We start from the raw sequence: 24970 nt of genomic DNA on the forward strand, positions 1-24970 counted from the left end.
GTACTAAGAGACTTTGGGAATATTATTGCAACCTTATTGGTCAACTATGCTAACCCGAAGGTTTTTTGCTGGTTCATAGATAAACCACTAAATATTGGATTGGTTTGCTGTTCAATGGATCAAACATTACATAAAAGATTATAGATAAACAAAAAACACGGAATAAAATATACTCAATAAGAATAATCAATTAAACGTGCCATTGATTTCTCAGGTACGCGAACACAAAGTTATTTCTCATTCGCAGCAATTACAGTTGTTGAAATTTTTTTTGCATCAATCTTTTTTGTCCTCACTGTAGAATGCATGTGTAATACGACTTATATTGTAAGTACCCTTACGGCCATATAAAGTTAATAGCCCGTAAAATGACAGGACGAAATACAATTCACCTGTGATATTAGTGCAAATAATTGCTGAAGCGAGAGAGCCTACAAGCAATTCTTTGTGCACCTTTTACTCGGGCTCAATCGAAACAAAATAAAAGAGAGTAATAGTAAACAAGGGTTGTAATGTGTCGGGTTCGATGGCCGCTCTGCCACGATTGCTCATGATGACTGCCCGGAACGGAAACATTTACTGTCAACCTGATTTACAGGCTTACAATCATTAATTTCTTTTCTCCTCAATTTTCTACAAAAATAAACTTGGGATCTAAATTTTGCGAGGGTTTCAAGTAATTTTAAGTTTGATGTAGTTTTACCCTTTTGAAAGTGTGTTTGATCAGTTTTTAAGTTTCAAATAAGATAGAGTAGAAAAACGCGTAATACATTTGGCAACCCTTATTTTGATCTATATGAAACTTCTTACAACCTTATACCGTATGGTTCCCGAGCTTTTCTCAAGTAACCAAATTCCTTCTCCCCCCCCCCCACGGTCATTTACCTGGTTTGTCTAACATTCGCCAGAAAGGCCTATACCAAGCCATCAAAGTACTATTAAGCTACACAAGTATAGTAGACTAAGTATCCACATGCTCTAACAACATCCCATAACTAAGCCCTAAACATCTGATTAGAACATGACTTGCCTACTTGAGACATAAGTTCAAATCCCAGAAATCATCTGCGTGGCTCGTTGTTCGGAACCCACCAAGTTGCAGGTCCGTCTTCACATAACACGAACAAATTTGGTCTCTCAGTTAACAAAAGTTTCTGTGTGTTTGTAAACGCCGTATATTAAAATACCATACAGTAAATTAATTCAAGCATATCTGAAAAATATACTTTACTTGTTAATTTTTCGTGTGAATCGTAAATGTCGAATCTTTAAGGTTGTGATTTCTTGTGATTGACCACAAAAACTCAGCGAGATTTTTCACAGCACACAGTTTTAGTCAGCAGCAATTAGTTTTTATGGAAGTCGTTCAAAGCAAACAAACAGTGTTTAAAACATCATGTTTCGTTTTAGCTTAAGTGGTTAAAATTGTTCATGATTTACCTCCACACATTAATTATTGGACCACCCACATTAGTTTGTACATTACACGTGTTATTTAATAATCGTCAAAAGGGAAGTAACCCGGGATTTTGATTATCATAAAAGCCTTGGAGAAGTTCATAAAGCACAAACTAGTTTATTAATTATCGTAATGTATTATGACTTTTCATTAATAGAGATTGGAATTATACAGTATATTAATATCTCATCCATAGGTTGTAAAGAAATATGTCTATGGGTACCTACAGAATATGAAACTGCATGTACAGAAAAGCAAGTTATGCATTATTAGCGTCTGATATGCAGTCACACGCTCCGAAGCTTAACAATTCACCCTTGAATTAAACCGTTTAAGCTATAACAAGTTAAATACCGTGACCTTTCTTAATACTTGAGTTCTCCGTTGGATTATTTTATATTTTCAAACAACACAAAAGCCAGTGCATAACTCAGTAAAAGGAAGCAGTTCTCACAATTATCATAAACATGTGTGTGCGAATCTTTATCAGTCCTTAGTTACATGGTTCTTGGCGGCAATACATTTCAAACTTACAAATTCTACAAATTACAAATACAAATTGTCTACAAATTGTAGTGGTCTATCGGTAGTGTGATAGGATTGTGACAACAAGGTGAAGGAGGGATTTCTTGAGGGTATTGACACTGTGAATCTTCAATGTCAGTAATGATCATTCCTGTTCTGTAAATGTCGCTTACCGCCAAGTCCTTCGTACAGCGACATGTAGACGGACAAATTAAAAAACGAAAGTGCCGCTAATCTAAAAAATCTATAATTTCTCAAAATGTACGTAGCTTGTCGACATGCTAAATAAATCGATAACTGTCACCGTTAGATTTTCAGATAAAACCAAGTCACAAAGCTATTTTGACCTCCGTGCATAGTGAAACAATTGAAAACACAAACGAGCATTTTATTATGAAAGATTCATGAAATGCCCGAGCGGGCTTGTTGGCTGATATGGGACGACCCGGCTACAATATGCATTAACCATTAGACTCGCTACCTCAAAACACCTAAGTTTTTGTAGCTACTCCTTTCAGTCCCAAACCTTGTTATAACTAAAATATAAACAACCATTAGTTTCATGTTATAAACTAAAATAATTGAGTTGTTTTAAACTAATTCACTGTTAAGTTTTTAATTTTAATTTAAGTGTTGTTTGTTTCAACAGCTTTAAGGTTGAAACCATGTTTTAAAATTCGTTCTCCTTACCAAAACTTGCTTAGTCAAAAATGTATTAATTGTCAGTTATAATGCAAGCTCAAAAACCAACCCTTTTATTTTACAACACCGAAACCAGAATCTAATGTGTAAATGTTATTGATTATAAATTGTTTTTCACCACACTATGATGTTTACGCTGTTTTACATACGGTAATTGGTGGCTGAAAGTTACGTTTTGCTGGCAATGCCAGCTGTCGTCATTATTTGGGGACCGAGCAAGTTTTTACATCCCAAGGGCCGCAAAATCAGCTGCCCGCTTTTTTACTTAAAACATTAATGCATATTAAATACACAATCAGTATCCATAGCTTTGCAATAGAATTGTTTTATCGTCACCGTTGCCTAGCAACTATTTATTATTATTTTTCTGATTCCACAAATTATTTCTCCACATAACCTTAAAGTTGTAGTTGTGTTGACTATCAGTATGCATTATTTTTGTGGTAAATAGTGGTAATAGGGTATAGTGTGGTGAAAAATAGTGTTCGTACCACGGACGACTCCGTCGACTTCGTCTTGAACTTAAAAACTACTATCTCGAGCCGGCAAAACCTCATTTTCAGCCCTAGGTACGAAATATACTATTACATATATGTCCACGAAATCAATCTCCCTATAAATCGCTTTGTAAAATCGTATGCACAATTTGCAATCACTACTTTTATCCAATTAGCCTCATGTTTCCCGACTGATTGAATATTTTAGTTAACTTCAATTTAATTACGTCATCCTACTTTACGAAGAGACGAAATAATTTAAAAGTTGTTTGATAAACGTAAAAACGGATATTTTCAATATACCGATAACTTCAATGAATCGAGTGAGCTGATTAAAGAGTTAAGTTTCGTTCGGAGACAACTCAAAACTTTCGAGCACTTTATATTTCTTCTGTCCGATGGAATCTTTTCATAAAAATTCCCCTTTACCATTTTTGAAGTACGTGGTTTCGATTGATGAATGTTTCCTGCATACTAAACATTGTAGTTACCACACTGTATGTATTACCAAACATTGTTAAGTTGACTTTATGTTAAAGTAGAATTTTGAATGCCTACTTAAAGTTGGTTCGGATTGTTGAACTCCTGCTGTGCGACACAAATTGATGTATTTTGCTACAGTAACTCGTGTATAAACATCTCCGAGATTGCAGTGTTGAGGCTAAGTGAGCGTTAAATTGGTCTTCTTCACGCGCTTCAGACGTGAGAAAGCCTACACGAGACGTTGCAATCACGTCATCTCACGTTACAAAGTCAAGATATAAAAATAACTCCATAAAAAACTAGACCTCTATATCTTCTTAGATATTGTTTCGTCCAAATTTGGAATGACTAGGAATGAGAGAATAATGTGATATGCTACAAGAAAATTAGGGTTGTTTAATTTTATATGAAACAAACGCATACTATTTTCCAAATTTAATAATTTAAAACTTGTTATATAGCGCAATTTTAAATTTTTTAGTAAAAGGTGCATTAACATGTTATGCAAAATGTTGTTTGATGATACAACTATGGAAGAGATTACGAACTATTTGTTTAGCCACTCACTTATATGCCGATCTTTTTTATCTACCTATGTTTCTACAAACCCAAATCAGATGTTTCTTCCAATTTTACACATGTAAATGCACGGTTGCAACCAAAATACCCAAAATTGAGAATTCGCTCTTTACTAAAAAGTTACAATATGATTTATTAAAAATATTAATTTCCTAAACATTTGTATTATTATATTTTCTATGGGTTTTGGTGGATACGATCTATCTCTAGTTCTAGTTTATGATATGACATTTAAAACATGTAAAATACTGTTGATTAGTGATGATGAGTGGTCTAAATAATTTTTTTTTCAAACATATCTGGAGTTTGTGTCTCTCTTTTTATAAACATAACGTAAGGAACATAAGGAAGGTAACATAAACAGAACATCTTATTTTACCAGACAATTACCAGTTTAATTTCATGTGCCGATGATTATTGATGTTTTAACAGCCCAAAATAAATACCATATACATTTCCTTCAATTACGCACATTTTCGATCAATTGTGTGTGCATAAAAAACGAATAATGAAAAATATCTCAGCTAAAATTAGTTTTTTATCATTTTCATAACAAACGAGAAGAATTTTTAATAAAACCTGGTGTCGTTGAAGCTACTTTTTAACCCATTTACTTAAAATCTTAGGAAAGGGTGTAACTGTATTGCATTTATGTTACAATCTTTACGGAATATTCAGCTTAGGTTATCAACTTCACTTTGTAATTTCGACATTGACTTTTTTATTCTATATTTTCTTTGACCTATTTTATAACTTACTCTTTCATGGATCAGATATAGTTCGTGTGGTCAGATTACGTTAATTTTAAATCTTAATCACACTATCACCACTATCCCTAACATACACGTGCTACCAACTATTTCTCATCAAAATTCCCTGTACTCATTACGACATTTCCGACAGGGAAATTAGTTGGGGTTGAGCAGAGTCAATAGAGATTTCGATGCAATGTCTGACGTGCCTTTCATTAGGTTGGTAACATTGACGAGTTAATAATTAAGGCAGTTCTGTCGTTATGGTTACTTGTGAAGTTGTTACACCTGGGATGATCGTAGAGCGTCTGCGAGTTTTGTTAGTCAGTTCAGTCACAGTTCAATCCATTGTAACAAGTTGGGTTTTTCTTTACGCGTCTTTTTTGTCCATTTGTGATTGCATAATGTAGCATTACCTACCCATGTTTTGCTACGAAAAAATAAGTGCATGGGTCCTTTAAGCTGTATAATACTTTACATTTGACCGCTCCCATCAATATTCCTGACGTTTCATTTTTATAAGATTTTGACTAGACAAAACAACCAGCGAAATTGTAACGGTAAAGTAAACCAATAGTGAACATTGGTGTTTCTTTAGTTGCCATGGTTACCATCATTGCCTTCTCTACAAGGTTGCAGCAAACAATGTTGTGACGCACTCGCTGGTCAATTGCCATGGTAATATCAGTAATAAATAAAAACAAAAAAAACATGTAGCCATTACATTGCTCAGAGACGCTCCATATAAATTAATGCTATAGCTAAGTTTCGGTAGGCCTAGACTGCGGCGTTGTGACTAAGAGAGTGTCTAAAGTTGACGCGTGTTGTGTGACTAGGTATATGTTTTTTATTTATATTTATTTCGTAGTTAATATTTTACTCTGGCTGTTATTCTATTTATTTTTCCTGGCGGTTAAACAGTCTCGTCGGCTCCTTCGAATTTGCAGACACAATGTATAACCGTATCTCAAATTCGTTCTCAAACAAACGCCATCTCATACAAAGGTATTTTTCAAAACTAAGATGACGTAAGATTATCACAATAATTATTTTATGATGGATTCGCATAGTGAACACTTTTACTGCAAGACCCTCATAAAAATCATGAAGCGTTTAAAAATATTATATAACCAAAACACCTCAACTTTAGAACAAATCATTATATACGTAAACAAGTATTTTGTTATGAAAAATTCATGGAAAGTTTTAAGAAGGGATGTTATATTTACCTGATATTCAGTTTTCAAGACTGTTTTTTATTATGCATTGGTTACTTTGTGATGTCATCGTAAGAGATATATGTTCATCATCTATCCATACAAGAGATTATTTCTATCATACAGTATAATATAGTAATGAAAGTTAGTAGTTTATATACTTAGTAATATATTTTCTTTATAAAAAAATCCAAATGATTTTTTTGTGTATCATTATTTGTTGTATTGCTATTATTCGAAGCATTCAACACAGTATTGCTCTATGTCGAAGTTTACAGACTTTATTATAAGCATTATTTATTTTTTCTTTCATTTAGGCCATGACATTAGGTGCTGAGATTTTAGAACAGAATTGCTTCCTGCAATGTTGTATGTTTTAACCAACACCTTCGCTTTGTATAACAGAAGGTATATTAAGCGTAGTTAGGGGTAGTTTCTCAGCCCTGACGCTTATATTTCCCCCTGCAACACAACTTATGCGAAAACCACGCCAATAATGAACAGGAGTGGTTTTGTAATTTAATGAACCTGTCTGAAAACGCCGCCTTCAAGTGGTTAGCTCGCCTCTTGCTGGTTTGATCCTTGCCTTTGTGATGGCGTTTCTTAGTTTAGTTTTGTGACATACTAAGTATATTCAAAGTATTTAAATATGAAAAATAGCGCCACTTGATTGGTGGGTTAACGATCGAGTAAAATTATGTATAACACGTGTTTTTTGGAAGATCGTATAAAAAATAACATGTTTTTTTAGATCTTTCATTAATAGGCCAACTCATTTCTACGATGGTTGGTAGCGAAATAAAGTACGCTTTAGACACATCCAATCTCCACTTCAGTTTGGCGCAACTAAACAAGTACTAGAGGTGAATTTAAACAGTTATTTGTTGGTGGTTCAGTTAAACCAATTAAGAATAACGTTTTTTATTCTAAAACCAGCCACAGTTTCGTTATAGGAATCTAGTGGCAACTTCACAATATTGTGTCAATAGTCAAAACTAAAACCGATCGATTGGACGTTTCTCATCTGTATTGTTTTGTTTTGATACAAAATGTGATGTGCACAACTCAGTGGTGTGCACTAAATGTTGGTAACTGCGCAAATGTCAATCCAATGGATGTCAGTTTACCACTCACCAGTCAACAACCCGATATTATTGCCATAGCAACGGCGAAGAATCTCCTAAATTCCATTTAAACTTTAAGACACCTAATTCACCTCATTGCATTAAAACTAATAATTTGTATTTTAGTTGGCAAATAATTGAGAAATCGATTAAATAAATTTACTCTGCAATTATATTTTATATTTTCAGCCAAGCATAACCTGTATGTGTTTTGAAGATAAGTTAGTATTAATTTAATTGTGTAACAAAACTATACTGGTTTAACTACGTTAAAACGTTGAGAGATGACTGATAAAACGCAGAATGGATTAAATTTAGAAATAATCAGTTCTTCAGTATCACAAAAGGTACTTACGTATTATACGGCGGAGGCCACTTATTTTACAGCGCGCTGCGGCGGTTAGGTTAGGTTGGTCTATTATAAATATGTTTGTAGGACTTTCCCACTTTCGTTATGAATCGAACCAGACAAGTCATGAAAGCGTCATGATGACCAAACCTAACCGCCGCAGCGCGTTGTGTAAGGGTGGCCTCCGTATAATACGTAAGTACCTCACAAAATAGTGAAAGCTTTATTAAAATACAGCCTCGTTTTATCATCATTAAGGGGATCCGCCACCTTTAAATTATATATTTTTTATTTTGTAAGTTAGACATTTTTTATGCAGGTTTCATATTTAGGACCTTTATTTAATGAGGTTTTGAGGTTTAAAATTTAATTTTCACCTTTCAGTTTTTTTTTATATAATTTTTGTAGCGTTTTATTTTAGCGTTTTTAGGTATATTACTAAACTTTGAACAACTTTTTTATTTTTTGATCAATTGTAATGATTATTGATTAATTTTGATCCTTATATTACCTAGAAACTTTTTGGTCATCATAATTCAAATACCATTTCTGAAAAAAAATGTATATGCCATTATATTTTTAAAATATTTTTTTTTATTTTACAAATAAAAAAATCATAATTATTTTACTTTATTAGCTATACAATTTCTTATGACCAAATATCTCAGTAATATAACAAGGAACAAGTGGTTAAAAATTTTAATGGCATATCTATAATACTTTAAAAGATATTCATAATGAAAAAATTGTCAGTTTGTCTTCAAATTTCACCCACATACTCAAAAAAATATGCGGAGCAAAAAAATAACATTTTTTTATGTAAAACAATAGTTATTTGTGTAACTAGTGGTGAAAGTGGCACTTTGCTGCACACGAGATCAATGTTTACGCACGAGCCGCAGGCGAGTGCGGAATGATCTCGAGTGCAGCAAAGGCCTTTTTCACTCGTGTTACACATTATATTTTTCCTACAGTCACTATAAAGCATATAAATAATTAGTCTTTCAAACACTATACAAAGCTTTTTTAGGTTCAGCTGGCAACAAAAATGGTGCCCTAGAGAAAGTAGTACCCGCGGTCCGTATCACTCCGCTATTTTTCCTCGGCAAGAAATTTGCTACGCGTTTTGAGAATATAGTTCCGTATGTTTTAGTAATTTGAAGTGGTTTCCGCGCCTTAAAAAATGCTTAAAAGGTATTTTTTTTTGTTTATTAAGATCGTAGGAATATTTTAAAAACGTTTAAAAGAAAAGTCCAGAAAGTGCAGGAATACCGAAACTATAAACACGAAATGACAGGTTAAATCGTAGTTATAATTAGTCAATCAGCTGCTCATAGAATTATTATCTTTAAGTGTTGCCAACCTATTTCCAAGCGTACACGGATTACGTGCATAATAAAACCACGCTGTTTTGTGTTGTTTGGTTGGAATCCTGATGTGCGGCAAAGTATAAACCGTACGGCAAAGTATAAACCGTACGGCAAAGTATAAATATGCAGCAATTAGCAGCTTTCTGTACTATAAACAGTACAGGGAAGCCAACTTTGTCGGGCGACTGTAGGAAAAATACTATTTAAAGGTGGCGGATACCCTTAGACAGCAACGCCCACGTATTTGGGTGTTCTAAGCTGAATATGGACGCGAATGGAGTAAGATGATCTGTGTTACATTGTTACTGACTAAGTTTAGATGTTTCCTTAGCCAGGACCATTTACTAAAAGCCCAATGGTCAAGAATAGCTGTGCAAAGTTTCTAACCATCAAAAGTCTATTGACTTTTCTCTGGACCGAATCGGCGAACTTTTTTAGGCGAGCACTATAGCAGATGTTCATTTTAATCTATAAAATAAAAAGAGTGTTTGTAAGAATTGTTTTATTCCTTCTATAGTAAGATTCACGTGACCTAATGGTTTTACGTGTTTCATTTCGATGCTTGTAACCCAAAATCATCATAATAAATTTTAAATGCTCTAAGGAACCAAACAAAGTTTACTAAACGCTCAACAACGCAATACTAAGTTTCCAACCAATTGCATTATCATTACAGTTTCAAAATGTCACTGAAAGATGATTCGTCCTCGGAAAAGTCCAAGTGGTGTCGTCACACCAATTTTAATTGGAACACAGCGGACAAGCCAATTTGTCAAAAGTATAATCAATCATCGGTTCCGTTCTAGAAATAAAGGGGATGTCTGTATTTATTCAACGGATTATTTAGCATGCTGATCTTTTCCTCATCAAACGAATTTGCTTCCCTCCTCGTAAACTTGATCATATATTCTTTTTGTTCGGGAACATTTTTCATCATGGTGACATTTGTCATAATATTGCATATAGTCATTCGTCTATTGGTTCTGATCATGATTGGAGTGTCCAATTTAAATCGATCACCACTTACCATCTTTTATATGTAATTACCGTCTTGTGAGTAAACAGTATAAGTGTTCTTTGACGTATCTTTTGTGATTTTAGGAATGTATTAAAATAATTGTATCAGTCATGCTAATTTTGTCGATAATTTTTTCGTTTTGCCAGACAACACTGCAATTTTAATTTTTATTTATGGCCTTTCAGGAGTAAGGATGTAGATTAAAATTGTACACGTGCTAACCAAATCAAATATATTTTTAAACTATTACATCACACATTGTTGCACATAATTGCCGACTTATTTAACCATTCCTCAAAATAAATTAATGTTTTGTTTTTATTTTTCATTGTGATAATATATTAAAGGTACGTGATTTGTTAAAAATCCATGCTAAAAAAAAACAGAAAAATGCACGTAAACCATAATAATGAATAAATTACAACACCAAGCTTTGAAAACTACTGGAAAGTTTGTTGGCCGAGTAGGTTTCCTATTTAACTATTACTACACATTTTTATTATAGTTAAAATCTTTGATATTTAAATATCCTTTATTTTACCACTGGTGTGAGTAGCTTCATTTTACTTTAAATTATAGATTCACTAAAAAACTACACCATAGTAGTTTATAAATACTAACTGCTTCAACAATTTAACTAAATAATATAGTTTATTTCGTCATAATAAGATTTTTACAACTTTTGAAACTGTGTGCATATTTTATCATTCCTTAAAATACAATAATAGTAATTTCCGTATTGAAGCTATTGGAAGATGTATGTGTACGTGATATATTTACAAAAATACCTAAAAAAAACAAATTGGTTACAACAACAAAATATTTGTATTTAAATCTTCACAGCATCAACCTAGACAAACTACTGTGAAATACAAACTAGGTTTATTTTAACCATAAAAGACAAAACGGGTCGGAGTTTTGGAGGGAAACGGCGCAGTTTAGTATCTTAAAACGGCGCGTGACTCTGCATACCGCTCACGAATATGTCACTCTGCTCTGAAGCTAGCTGGCCAATTTTACACTCACTTTACCCCGTTATGTTCGCTGCTAAAACTTGTTTTCGTTACGATTTGTTTTATTCCAAACCCCATTTTATACTTTTACGGCGATATTTTGTAAAGAATATTGTACTATTTTGTTAATGTACTATCGTGTTGGTTGTTGTACTGTAGGAAAATGCGGGATTGTAGTAGAAAAACTATTTTATTACAGCACAAAGAGGTTAATAAGAATATATTCTCGATTCGTGCACTATTTGTAAATTAATAAAAGTGTGTTTCATTTCGTACAAAACTTAGTAAAACTATGTTTTCACTTAGCTTATTTATTTATGTTTTGATTTGTTCAGTTTTTGTTTTTGTACGAAATTTTGCTTTAAATTTCACACAACAGTAACCCTTAAATTGTATATTTGAAATATTTCATTAGTATTTTGCAGTATGAACAAAATAAGTGAGTTGTTTTCAGCATATGAGAATTTTTCCATGGGTTACTTTGATCATTTTGCGTATTTGTAGCAGCTGTATATTTGATTTGATATATGTGTTTGACAATATTAGTCCGTACACTCATGTACAAATCCCCATGTACAAATCTTTTAAATACCGTAACAAATAATAGGCTACCAAAATAAATATTTTTCTAAGATAAATCAGTACACTTATTGTTGTATTTTTGTAAAATAAATATGGTTGTGATGATAATGATTAAAGATAAAAGTGAATAAGTGTTCGTTACATTAGTTTAATTTATAACACAAAATTCTCAAGAGGAGTTTTTACCCGGTAGGCTAAGTTAAAATCACAATTAATTATGCAATGATCTAAATACATTATGTCCCAGTTGAAATGAAACAAAACCATATAAACTAGTTGTATGCATCGTTTCCCTCCGTTTAATCAGAGTATTAAGGGAGATAATGTGGATAATAATGAATAGTAAAATTGTGTATTGTAGAATCATTAATAAACAATAACGGAGATGAAAATGATCCAATACAATTTTGCTAATTTCTCTAAAGGCTGTTCAATGTTTATAAAACTGATATAATTATCATTCAATATTCAATAAAACACACTCGGGCCAGCGTAACTGCATACCGAATTAGTGTTTGATTTATATAGGATTTATATCAGGGTGCGAGCTGGTCTAGTGATTAGAGCGCAGGACTTCGGTTCCAGAGGTCCCGGGTTCAAATCCCGCCAAATCACCAATGGATTTTGTCCAATGATAATGCCGCAACCCCTAGGTCTAGCCTGAAGTAATGTGAAACACAATCCCAGGCTCGTGCCTAGCGTCCTAGGACAAAAAAAAATATATATATATAGGTTTTATATCAGGTTTTATTAAGTTTTTTGCACAAGATCCACGCCTCATACAAATAACATTATTGAAATAGTAACAAGATTTGCATAGTTTTGTATTTGTAACTAAATAATCTACACATTTAATTATAAAAAAATATACGAAGTTTCCTAGTAAACAACGTAACTACACCTACGTATACTAAAACATAAATCAATGCTAAAGATGTTTTAGCGATAAGGTTTTCTTGACAGCAATAATTTTGACGCTAGGGATTTGTTTATCAAGTTATGATATCGATGATTGTGTATCAACGGCGGCGTAAATAACAATCAGCCAATCATTGCAGCAAACAAGCAACAAGTGCCTGCCCTCGCTACACATCCTCGCCTTCCTATCATTTACTCGTGCTACACATTTTATTTCACATGAAACCCATAGATAACTATTTAAGGTAATTAAGTTGTTAATTGTTTAAATACAACTTTTTAGAAATTTTATTAAAACATTTAGTTTTAATTTTGCGTTGATAATTTTTCAAGCCAATGGAAATAGCAATTAATTTGTTTTCAGTTACAGCAGGAACATTTTATATTTATTTCCTTTGAATCTAACTATTTAAAAACATAAACAAGTATTTTAAATGTTTAACAGCAGTAATCTATAATTTTCACATTTCAATTTGAATAACCGTATTTCTACTGAGCTAGTTTCACAAACTAATAAAAATTCATTTATTTTCAATGGATTAAAACAGATTCAACGGGATTTAATTTGTATCTTTAAAAATTGTTAGGACGTTTTGATAGTCTTTGTGGTGATAAATAAAAATAGAGTGAACGTTATTTTAATTATTTAGCGAAATTCAAACCTCCCAACCAATACATCAAAACAACGCAACTATTGCAATGATTTCAATCATTATGTGAAATGGTAATATCAATGATGCCCACCATTGTGCTATATGCTATTTCATAATCTTGGGGGTAAATATGTACTTTTGTATCCAATAGAACAAAAAAAATAAAATATTACTTCCAGATAAATAAACAAAATGGTTTATAACTTGCGACACACTACTATCGTTTTAGACTTTCCTTAACTACAGAGGATTTAATTTAAACCAAATAACAAACAGTCAATCGGTCTCACTATTAGTATTTATAAAGTGCGTCGATTAATATAACCACCTCAATGTGCTGTGTTTTAACACTTGACGTGCAGCCCCACAGACGAGTAGTGGGATGCGCCGTGTGATAAGACCTCATTGTGCGTTGAGGGTATTTAAAAACAACCACTCTCCGCTAAGAGCTCTCGACTGTAACTCGTGTCAAAGACGCCTTTGCCACTTAAGGCTCCTTAACGCGCTCTTAAATTAGCCTAACAAATTGAACATGCGCCGCACGAGCCGTTTTACCATTGACAACAATTTTGGAAAAAAACTTTGTTAAGGTTGTACTAAGGTTTTGTACATGTTTTGGACTCTACGTCTCACTTCAGAGAAATGTAAAATCACGTGGTAATTCGTTGGAAAATGAATAAACCATAAACACAATCGTAATCGTTTCCGATAATGTTTTGTTGATTCTTTGTCAACGCCGATTTCGTCCCAGAAGAGCTATGTTCAGTTACTGCTCATGTGATTAAATGGAATTGTTTTTGTTCTGTTCAATCGTGAGTTAAGTGGTTCTAATGATAACTGAGACTGTTTAATAATTACACTGGATTAAAAACAAAAAGTAACAGAATCCTTATAACTAAAAGGAGATAAATTTGTCAAACGTTAGGTCTTGAGGAACATGATGAGTCTTAAGTCGTATATATCCTTTCAGGTCAATCGTATTTTTTTCAAACTTCTCGTGGAAAGAGACCTCTAATAGAAATTTAGCCCTTCTCAAATAGCGGAAGTATCTTTTAACTTTTTAGATGAGCCTACAGCTTAATTCGGCTCACTAAACACGGCGATTTTTACGACCAACTCATAGCTTTAAGCAATTAGTAAATAGTGTAATTTTAACTCGGACCCATACAGAAATACTGCGCTCCGACCACCAATAGAGCACGTTCTAACTTTCAAAATCACTAAATCAAAAAACCAAGTTTGAAAAATCTACAAATTTGACTAATCTACCAACCGTCACTATTCGAAATAAAGCTACCAAGAAACGATGGGCGTTTAAAATGAGAAATGTAAACACAGAGTAGCAGTTATGAAGTGTTTAACGGAGGGATTGGACCTTTCATTAGAGGAGACATTAAAACTTGTTCTCAGACCGGGGCCAAATTAACTGTCTTTATGCTGAACGTAACACTGATATTATCCTTTATAAGTCATTGTTAGGTTTATGGGACCGCTTGCAGTAAATCGCGCCAGTCATTCAGTCGTTTCAGCTCTCCTTCGCATTATCTGTCGATTCAACCTTTATAAATAATATATTAAAGACGCAGTGGATGTGTTACAGTATGTAAATTACCTCGTCCTTATGGTAACAAAATATTACAATACAAGTAGTTTAGTTGAAAGAAAAATTAACGACAGAAAATTCTAGACATCACAACGAAAATGTGGTTTTCTTTTCTTCAACTAGTGTGCGTTTCATTGTTAACTTCTGTCTTACTTTATAATTTTTCTTGAAAATAGTCTTGTTAAATGGCAAACGGTACAGTGTTTCCATTTAAATTACGATGCTGGTAATAACTAAATTTATTTTAAAGCCAAAAATGAGAATTTCTTACGTCGTAGTTAAAAACGTACGTGACTGTTGAATATTCCTTTATATAGTTAAGATCCGTTTGCATTTTTCATAAGAAACGATTTACACTTATACGGAACTAAGGCAATAATTTGTTAATAAGGAATTTTCACCACTTAATTTCGTTTCACTTATATTGTTTGTAAAAAAGTGATACTTTGGAATAGCGTCGCCTTTAAATTCCAAGCAATGTATAACAGTGAGTCAACGTGAAATTACATGATTGCATAAATAATATAATTACATAAATTACATAATTACATAAATTACAGATTTACACGACTGTAATTCAAATGAATGAAGTTTAAAATACACACACATTACAATATTCCCGTTTCCTAGCTATAGCAAAAACTTAACATAAATAGTTATAACCCTTCCCGCTTTTATGAGTCCCTTCACCCCATTTTTACCAATTAGCAAAAAAGAATAACAGAGCCAAACTATATCTCTGCAGGAGCGTTCGTTATCCTCTGGGACTCGTTGCATTATGCATTTCAACACTGGATTTAACTAAAACAAATGTTCTGCGATATTTTAAATATTCATTGTGCTGTTAAAATATTCAATGTCGCATTACGCATTAACTTTATTATTTTGCCGTTTTTACTGCTGCATTTAGTCATATTTATCATTCATAGAACATTTTAGGGTTTAAACTCTTTAAAATGTATATTTTAGCGCTGATTTTGTTTTTCACTTATAAAAAGCAAAATATTTATTAGAATAGTTTTAAAGTAATACCTCATTATTTTTTAATAATGTAATATCCAACTTATACCAACTTGTGTCAAACAGAAACTAGTGAGCTTAAACTAATGTATACAGTATTAGCTAATTAATCACGATCAATCTAGAAAACTATATTGATGTAGAATTAATATAGAAGTATGTTTAATACAGTATAATTTCATGTGTTAAAATCATGTGTGTATTTATTTTATGCTCTTCTAATGGTACAAAATCAATTAAGTCGTTTATTACTGCAAGTTTCAATAGAAACTGTGAAAATTAATGTGTTCGAATATTGCAATTTATATATCTTCAATTTTGTTTATGCTGTACAACATTATTGAATTATTTCTAATCTTTTTATTTAAACTAATATAAAGGTCTAGGGGGTGTGAGTTAAAATAAAACACTTATAGTTTAAACTATATTTTTTGTAAAAGTGTATCGGTATATAACTAGAGAAAAAATGTCATGTGTCAATTATAAAGTTGCAGAGTGTTCTTACAGAACATTATTATGTAAAAAATATAAATTAATAGTTCTGTTAACACTTTTTGTATACATTGCGCCCTTTCGCCGTCTAGTGCCGAAAAAATTACGTAGCCAAAATGTGTTTTATAAAGCGTTAATTAGCGTTATTCATTTCCTATGCATGTTTCATGTTCGTTTATGTCAACTAAATGTTTCTTTATTAGTTTTAGAGCAACATTTGCACCGGGGTTTCACTCATTGTTCCTGAAACCAAGGAAACGCAATATTTCACAAATAAATGTTCACATTGGGTAAAAATATTTTTAATTTCGGTGAATGAATAAAATTTGGCAATTAACAAAAAAGGTTTATTCGCATACGCCGGATGGAATCCCACTTTATAATTAATTCTCTTTAGCTATCTACATGGATGGAAAATAATTAGGGTGTATGTTTAATCTATATACATATTCCGCTAACAGTGGTTTATTAATTTACGTACACAGAATTGAAAGCGTGGATTAGGAAATTAAAACATATTGCTCAGATATTGGAGCGCTTTCTAGTTGGAGTAGCAAAACAGTAAAACCTTTGAATGTATACGATATGTTTACATTATGTATGTACATTATTTACATTATGTATGTACATTATGTATACATTATAATACAGACAATGGCTATAGAGTCCAGCTTGTTTCCTTAATCAATGTCCATAATCATCTTAAATTAAATAAACCTGCCACATGATTTTGCTGAATAATATATTTCACCTACTCGAGCCAGCAGTTTGATATTAGAAAAAAATCCGTTTGTTCTGCTTATTTACATTGAGATGACATACATAGCAAATGTAAACATTGTGAGTGTTCTCATTGCAGTCATGGAGACCAATCAATGTTTACTTCTAAAATCCTCACATCAGAACTTTGAAATCCAAAGGAGCGAAGCCCTCGTACAATATTGAAGCGTGAATATTCCTAAACGGGTCTATAGATGGATTAACATTTGTCTTAAAACTACTGATGACACCCCATGGAGTAGAAACAACTATAACTTTCAAGGAAACATTTCTCATTCATTCAATCGCCCTTGCAAAAACATCCCCTAACCCAATTCTCCAAAAACAACAAAAAGTAATCAATACGAGTGTAAACGAAACATAATTAATATTTGAGTTGGAAAATATGATTACTCCGTCAGGAGGCTGGCGGGGAGAAGTAGTTTGACGTTTCTCCCACAGAACGCGCCACTGAGTTTAGTTAGGGATTTTTATCCCAGATGTGGGGAAAAAGTTAACGATAGGTTTGTAAAGTTGTTCAAAATCAAAATCTTGTTTAAAAGAGTTTGTTATTACTGACATGTTATATCTTCTAGAACTTAAAATATTAATTCGGCATGTTAAGGAAAAGTATTGAAACGCTCACCAAAACTGTTTTAAGAATCCATTAGTTAACCTTAAATTTTTGGTGCTCGAATAAGTCCAGGTGTATCTAGATCCTGTAAATGAAAACTGTTAGCAATTGTTTTTTAGCACAGCCTATTTTTTTAGATTGCATCAAAACCTCAAATTATTGTATATATCGCTCGAATGGGACTAGAAACATCTATATCCTGCCTTAAAAACGTTCTGTACGTATATACGCATAATTTATAATTACTACTCAGCATAACCTCAAAATGAACAATATTGCACTATTATTGGTCCAAAGGTATTCAGGTTCAGCCTCAAACACGTTTCGTAATGGTATAATATGCATAGTCTGTAGATGTAATCCAACATACCGTATGTTAAAGAACTCTGGTCTCCTAATGGTACAAAGTATCGAGATAGTTTATTTGTACTATTTCACTCTTAAGTCCCCAACATAAGAAATCTATGGTACAACTAATCATCTAAATAATCCATTGTAACTTAGTTCCAATTATTTTCTACATCACGAATCAGTTACTTTGCAGTCACAAAATATAAATTACATTGCCCACAGTACTAGTATAATCTTCCTGATCTGAATTTGAGGTTCTTAACACAAGGGAAACATATCATAATGTTGGGATAAATAGGGATATTTAATGACAAGCCGCGGGATTTTTAACCTGTGGGATGATGTTTGGATGGTCCAGACTGTGAGTGGTCGATCGTTACCCCAGCTACATCTGTCGGCGCCTTTGGCAACTAACACGGCCGATTTTATTGAATTATTCCTACAATTCTCGCTCAGCGTAGTAGCTTCATGTTGACCGCGTGTACGTTTACATTATAATATCCACTGATCTCCAGAGCACAATTCCTTTAGATGAACGTTTGATGTTTGCTTCTACTGTTACTGATTGAGGTTTTATTACGTTATTGAAAACTTCATTGATTTATTTCTCTTTGAACTTAAAACGAGTTAGCTATGGAAATAGATTTTGAGTAGGGATAAGTGTTAGGTGTTGGAAGTATTTTTCATGTTTTGACATCCGAAATTTAACTATTACAGTATTTGGAATACTCTAGTAAAATTAATTCATCTAAAATAGGTTTTATAGTTTAAATAATCAGGTAATAATTTGTTAAATTTCTTTTCGAAAAACGTAGCCCTAACTACCACTATTGGTCCAATCAAGTTTATGTAAATAACTGTACAGAACAGCTTATTTAGTTATTTAGTATAAACAACTAACACATACACGGTGGTGTTTTAGTTTGCATTTGTAGAAATATAAATAAAATGTAAATATCCATCACCGTACTGGCTGCGCATTACAAACACGTTATTTCCGCTTCTTCCGCTGCTCTCTATGTCGCTTAAATAATTAATGAACGCGGAGTCGTTTTGGAAATGCAGCTCCGAGCTTTTACCCGGCTTGCTTGGTATATTAAACCACTGCCGCTCGAATGTGGTTGGTTCTCGTCGCTAAAGACGCATCTTCATCTCTCTAACTCTGTGTAACAAGTTTACTTGCAAAGTCGTAATTACTGGCGCAGTCGGGCCACGTGTATGTGAATCTTCCCGCGGAATTTTTCCGAAACAGCCCGGGCTTATGGGTCCCTGGAGGGCCCATCTAACCTCTTCCCCTACCCTTTGGTCTTAAATTATTAAAAGCTTCCTGTATAAAGAACGGAGCCGGGATACAAGTTTCCTACAATGCCGACTGCTTAGAATACGGCCCCAAAATTATTGATAAACTTCGCCAACAGGGAACATTGTGTTGCACTTCGCCCCGTGATTTAATTTACCCTGTTTTCTCTCCCTTTTCACGTTCTTTGCATACACTGTGTCTTGTATCGACGGTAGTTTGTATAACCCGTTAGTAATACCGCTTACGTTAGTAACTCTTTCAATATTTAAAACGGATTAAGTATACCGTATTGTTATTTAAAATTGTCTAACGTTTCATAGCCAAGCGTTTCGTCTAGACTTTAGCTGTTTGTAATATGCTGATATTAAAAAAGTTATCTGATTTAAATTCGCCATTGTAAACTTCTAGTGGGCAATCAGCTTCGACAATATTTACTCTAACTCGGCGTTACATGGACGGACTGAAATGTAACTAACTTTGGAAAATAGATTAGTATGTTGTATGCATATATTTTTTAATATTATTTCAAACTTTATCACCAACCAAAATACCATTCAATAGTATTAATAGTCAAAGATATTACTAAAAGATGGTAGTCAAGTATTTATTGTAATAACGTAATGTTCTTCTCGTTTCGGAGAACCTTTTTCAGGTTGACTCACAGTCTAAAGGTCGGGGTAACGATCCATCGGGTTGTTTAATCGTGTAGCCAAAAAAACATTGGTAGTTGGATGGATTCTAACCCGTGACTCTAGGGAATAAGTATTCATTCTACCTCTAGTGTTGTCTGGTCTAGACTAGACGCTACATTTTTTAAAACCTTTCAAAATCTAAAGAATACGTTTTGCATATTGTTGAAAATTGTCCAAACTACTTTGAGAAATAACTCAATTTTATTTGAATAACGCAAGGTGTAAAAATTGAATTTAACGTCAAATGGATGTACGCAAACAACTTCTCAGACCGTTTCGAAATTGTAGAACGCATATCCAAGTAGAACGTAACCCATGAATATAACTTATCGCAGCCAAAAAGTTTAAAAAATGATGTCGAGGAACAGTGAATAACCCCAAGTGCCTTAACAAGTGGCTGTGAACATCCAGGGGCTGGTAGGGGTTGGATCCTAGAAATAACATGATTACTTGAGAGTTGCGGGTGCAAGGAAGGTACAATGGGGCGGAAGAGGGTTGTTTTGGGCCCGATGAGTAAACCAAACGTTAACCCCTTCCGTGGCTCCCTTAAAACTAGATAAAACACCCCTGAAAAATATGTTTGGAAAACGGCTCGCACACGCTGAGATATTTTGTTATGGTGTCAATCTGTGTTGAAAAGTTATGAAGGTCACACAGTTGCGAAAGGTTTGCACAGTACAGCTTTGAAATAAAAGGAGTTTTTGGTTATAAGCGTCTAAGATTTAAATGTATCATTATGCACGCATGTTGTAAGAAAAATACGCAATCCAGATAGTAATACGCGTATCTCACTCCTCCTTGAAACGGCCAACAATTAAGTTCCCTTCTAAGGTTTTCAACCATAAGCACTGACTATGTTAATTTGGCACATTTGTTTCAGAAAAGTCCAGTTCTTCCATACAATTTGGTTAAACGTTTTTAACACTAGAGCATTGTATCCAATAATTCAAGGTCCCTTATTTCAAAGGGTCTATATAGTTCAAAACACTTTTAAACTATTGTTGTGTTTGTGTTTTTATTCTATGTCATCTACATAAATGCATCAATGATTCACTTTTCATAACAAATTTATACTACTTAACACCACATTATTTTCACACGTTACTAAGATCAAAAGCTGCATGATTATAGTTGTTGACTAGTTCTTCTTGTCACAGAATAAATATTTTTCAACCAAAATTTTATGTTTCAGTCCTAAGTTTTAAAATACACCGGAGGAAATAGCAACGAAAAACTCTGTTGATGTAAGCTTGACCGCGGAATTTGGACAACAGGCAACAAAGTAAGCCACGATGTCACTCAGTCGTGTCTCGAGTCACTTCCGAGGCTCCAACGCTGCCAACATGTTCATCCTTGTTGATTTTGTTCAAAGAGAAACTTATTTAATCCGTCGACGCAACGACATGTTTGTTTTTATAACATTATTACGAACTACCAGTAAAAATCCTTAACTATCCCCAATGTCTATACTGGTTGGTTTAACTAATAATCAAGTTAAGACATCATTTAAAGCCGTTCCGATTGGTATTATGTCTCTTATATTATCTGTCTCAGGTGTTTTTCTAGTGAGGCCTTCCTCAAATTTAGAAAGGCTGAAGTATCGCCGCGGGTAGCTACTGACCGTAACCTAACCTAACCCAAAGCTCACCAAACCTAACCAGCTCCTTTTGGTTGAGTGGTGGAGCACGGGGGAAAATGCCGCCATTACCTATGGGTTTTATCTATGCGTTAATGCCGCAACCCTCTGGGACCCTGAAGTAATATGCCCGGGCTATTATCCCCCTCACCCCACCCATGACGTAATATGCCTAGCTTCCTAGAATGTCAAGGTTTTAAAAAAGCTCTCCTTACCTAAATCTGTTTAGGATACATTTATAGTTCATAAAGGATTTTGATCATTGGCCTACTGCCTACGAAATAGTTTAATGAATGACTAGGGATAACCCTTTTTCGTCATATCGCACAAGCCATATCGGTAGCTATTTCTTGGGGAAGCTAAGTCTGATTTCCGGACACGGAAAGTAAGTAAGTACCCTTTCTTGTAGGTTCGAGCATATATACTCATACCTTACGAAAATGACCACCAGGGTTGTTCTGAATATACATATTTACTTTAAAATGATATCACAGTGGTGTACTTGCAATGATGATTATCATCGTTCTACCGGTATGTATTTACGATATAGGAATCGTATTCTAAATCAACCAAAATTATCGAGGGTAAATAGTATTTTGTGAATTTCCCAAATATGCCTATTGATTATGTAAGTATTTCCCCTGCTGGTTTAGTCTACTCAGCAGTATACAGGGGTGTTTGTATCTCACGGGGGTTGTGTGAAGACAGACTCACGTACGTCGGGATGAAGGGAACGCGTCGACGACGCGCCGTGATTGGAACTAAATCACTGCAGGGTTTATTGGAAACCGCGACGCGCAGTCTGCCAACCTTCAAACTGTAAACAATACATTGTTTTCAATGCTACCAACTGTTGAGACTTGGCTTATGATACATAGCGTGATTGATATCAATTCTAGTTTTAGTTGATTGCGTTTCTTACGCGGGTGTTTTCTTTCCTCTTTAGACAGTCGAAGTCATATTTACAGAATAGTTTAATAATTGCATTTTGTACAGGACATGCCCTTCCTTAGCCCAAGTGTTTATTGAAACTTCAGCTTGACCATATGCCAACGAAGATATGATCATATGTCAATGCTGATACTTGTTTAATATCCCTGGAGCTTCAGCAGTACTGTTGCTCCTGGACACTAGTAACTGCTTGTCTCTGTTTCAGGTGAAAAGCCGTACAAGTGCCAGTGGGAAGGTTGTGGCTGGAGCTTCGCCCGCAGTGACGAGCTGACCCGCCACTATAGGAAGCACACCGGCGCCAAACCCTTCAAATGTCGCCATTGTGACCGCTGCTTCTCCCGGAGTGACCACCTCGCGCTGCACATGAAGAGGCACGTCTAACACCGAGCAGTCGTCTGCCACCCGCCCCCGAGCACTGCCAGGGCCTTCTTCTGTGATCGACATTCTCCACTGTAGTTGATGTCATTTTTAACATCAATTCTCGTTGCCAAATTTACATTTGTTAATCCTAGTCTTTTCATCGTCTCGTCGCGTTTCGTTCTCGAGGTCGTCCGAGCGGAGCTAGTGGAATTCTTGTTGGATAGGGGATAGCGAATTGTTGTAGGATAAATTGTTAAATATTTTAAATAAAGGTAAACTACTTTTTGATACTGATGTAACGTGTGATGACGAGCGCGATGACGCGATTGTCGGTTTAGTATTATTATTGTTGAATAAGTGTTCGTTCGGAATACCTCTCCGACTGAGTATAATTTCTCGCTCGTACAACGATACGGTTTTGGATGTTATATTTTTAAATTTTTATTCGTATGTGTATCGTAAGAGGCCAAAGCGTTATCGATAGTTATTTTCGTCTTTATTCGATCGTGTTTTCTCGTATATGCATTCCTCTTCATTGTGTTTTCGCATTTCGATTAATTCCGGATGTTTCGACGATGTCTTATAGTTCTTTAAAGCGTATTATTATCTTTGTCGATATTTTAGTATTCGTAAGTTTTTGTACAAACCTATGAGACGCATGTAAAAATCAAACTGCCGCGAGTGGAGAACGAATGTGCCGAGTGCGAGTTACGTTTGTACGGTAAATAATATAGTTATAATATATATGTGATGCTTTGAATGTTTTTGAGAAATAAATAAATAGAATGAAAGATTTTATATTGAAATATAGATTTAATTAGAGAAAGGAACAGCCCTCGAAATATTTAATTCAGGCGTGAATGGTTAGATCTTCCAACGAATATCGATAATATGTATGTTCGATTGAGTTCAAGTCACGAGTCCCTGATAGTGTTTACCTTTTCGATTGCTAGATATATTTTTGCATTATCGCTTTAAAAACCTTCGTTTTTAATCTCGATGTAAATTTAATTATTTTGTCGATCTTTAAAAGATATGTCTCCGTAAATTGTGAAAATCCGTAATTTAATTATTCCATCGGATCGATTGTTTTATATTCGGCACAGTAGACCTTGGATAGCGCCCGTTGCCGTGACTGCGTCTCAATCTCGTGCCATTTATGTATGTATTGCTTCTTCATTCAGTATTTATATTGCTTCTCATGTTAGTTTCACGCACAAAACGCGCAAAAACAACAGATTTATTAACGGGCTCTACCTCTCAAAGACGGGGAGTCCGATTTGATCGCTGAAAATCAAAATTAAAGGATACCGTCGAGACGCAGCGCGCAGACCTGTTACAAGGACGGGCGCTATTCCTGTGTTAGCTTTCCTCTTTTATGCTCAGTGCAAATAAACGTACGTTCCTGTTAAGAGCATTCTGTCTTCTTTATTTATCCTCCTAATCCCTCTTTCATCTGATTCATAAGGTTTTTGTGGACTTTCCATTGTGACACAGTAATACGAAAGAAACCTGATTTTTGTTGTGTAAAGATAGCTACATTCTAAGTTTTCAAACTTAGTCTAAATTACCTTATAATCTATTTTCTTTAGAAAAATGTGAGGTTGAAAGGAAATTTTCCCTATAAAGATCTTGCTTTAAAGTAGTGGTGACTCTAAGTAGTCCCAAGTTTTAAATGAAAAATAAAATGTTGTTTATACCAAAATTATTATCTGACTTGTCATTGCTTATCATTACTACATATTGAACATATTCAAAATTTGTATGTGGTTTAAACATACCTAGAGTTTATAAATATATTTGTTTATTACTTTAAGTCGTCTGGTGAAAGATGTCAATAACAAAATGAAATGATTGCGAAAGACAGGATGATTGTGCTTTAAAATAGATTGACAAGATCAAATTCATTTGACATCTGATCGATACTTTCC

General features: G+C 34.0%; 1 protein-coding gene across 1 annotated transcript in view; it reads left to right on the forward strand.

The window, feature by feature from the left end:
* Positions 1-24450, forward strand: part of LOC128993875 (Krueppel-like factor 6) — a 488263-nt gene extending 463813 nt beyond the window's left edge. The window contains exon 3 of the mRNA XM_054417938.1: positions 22885-24450. Coding sequence (XP_054273913.1) covers positions 22885-23060 — 176 coding nt within the window. The 3' untranslated portion in view covers positions 23061-24450. The remainder of the gene's footprint in view (positions 1-22884) is intronic.
* Positions 24451-24970: the final 520 nt, after the last annotated feature.

Source organism: Macrosteles quadrilineatus, unplaced genomic scaffold (assembly GCF_028750875.1).
Source record: "Macrosteles quadrilineatus isolate MER2022 unplaced genomic scaffold, UCM_ALF_1.0 Scaffold_5__1_contigs__length_97177068, whole genome shotgun sequence".
In the NCBI taxonomy this organism is placed as follows: Eukaryota; Metazoa; Arthropoda; class Insecta; order Hemiptera; family Cicadellidae; genus Macrosteles; species Macrosteles quadrilineatus.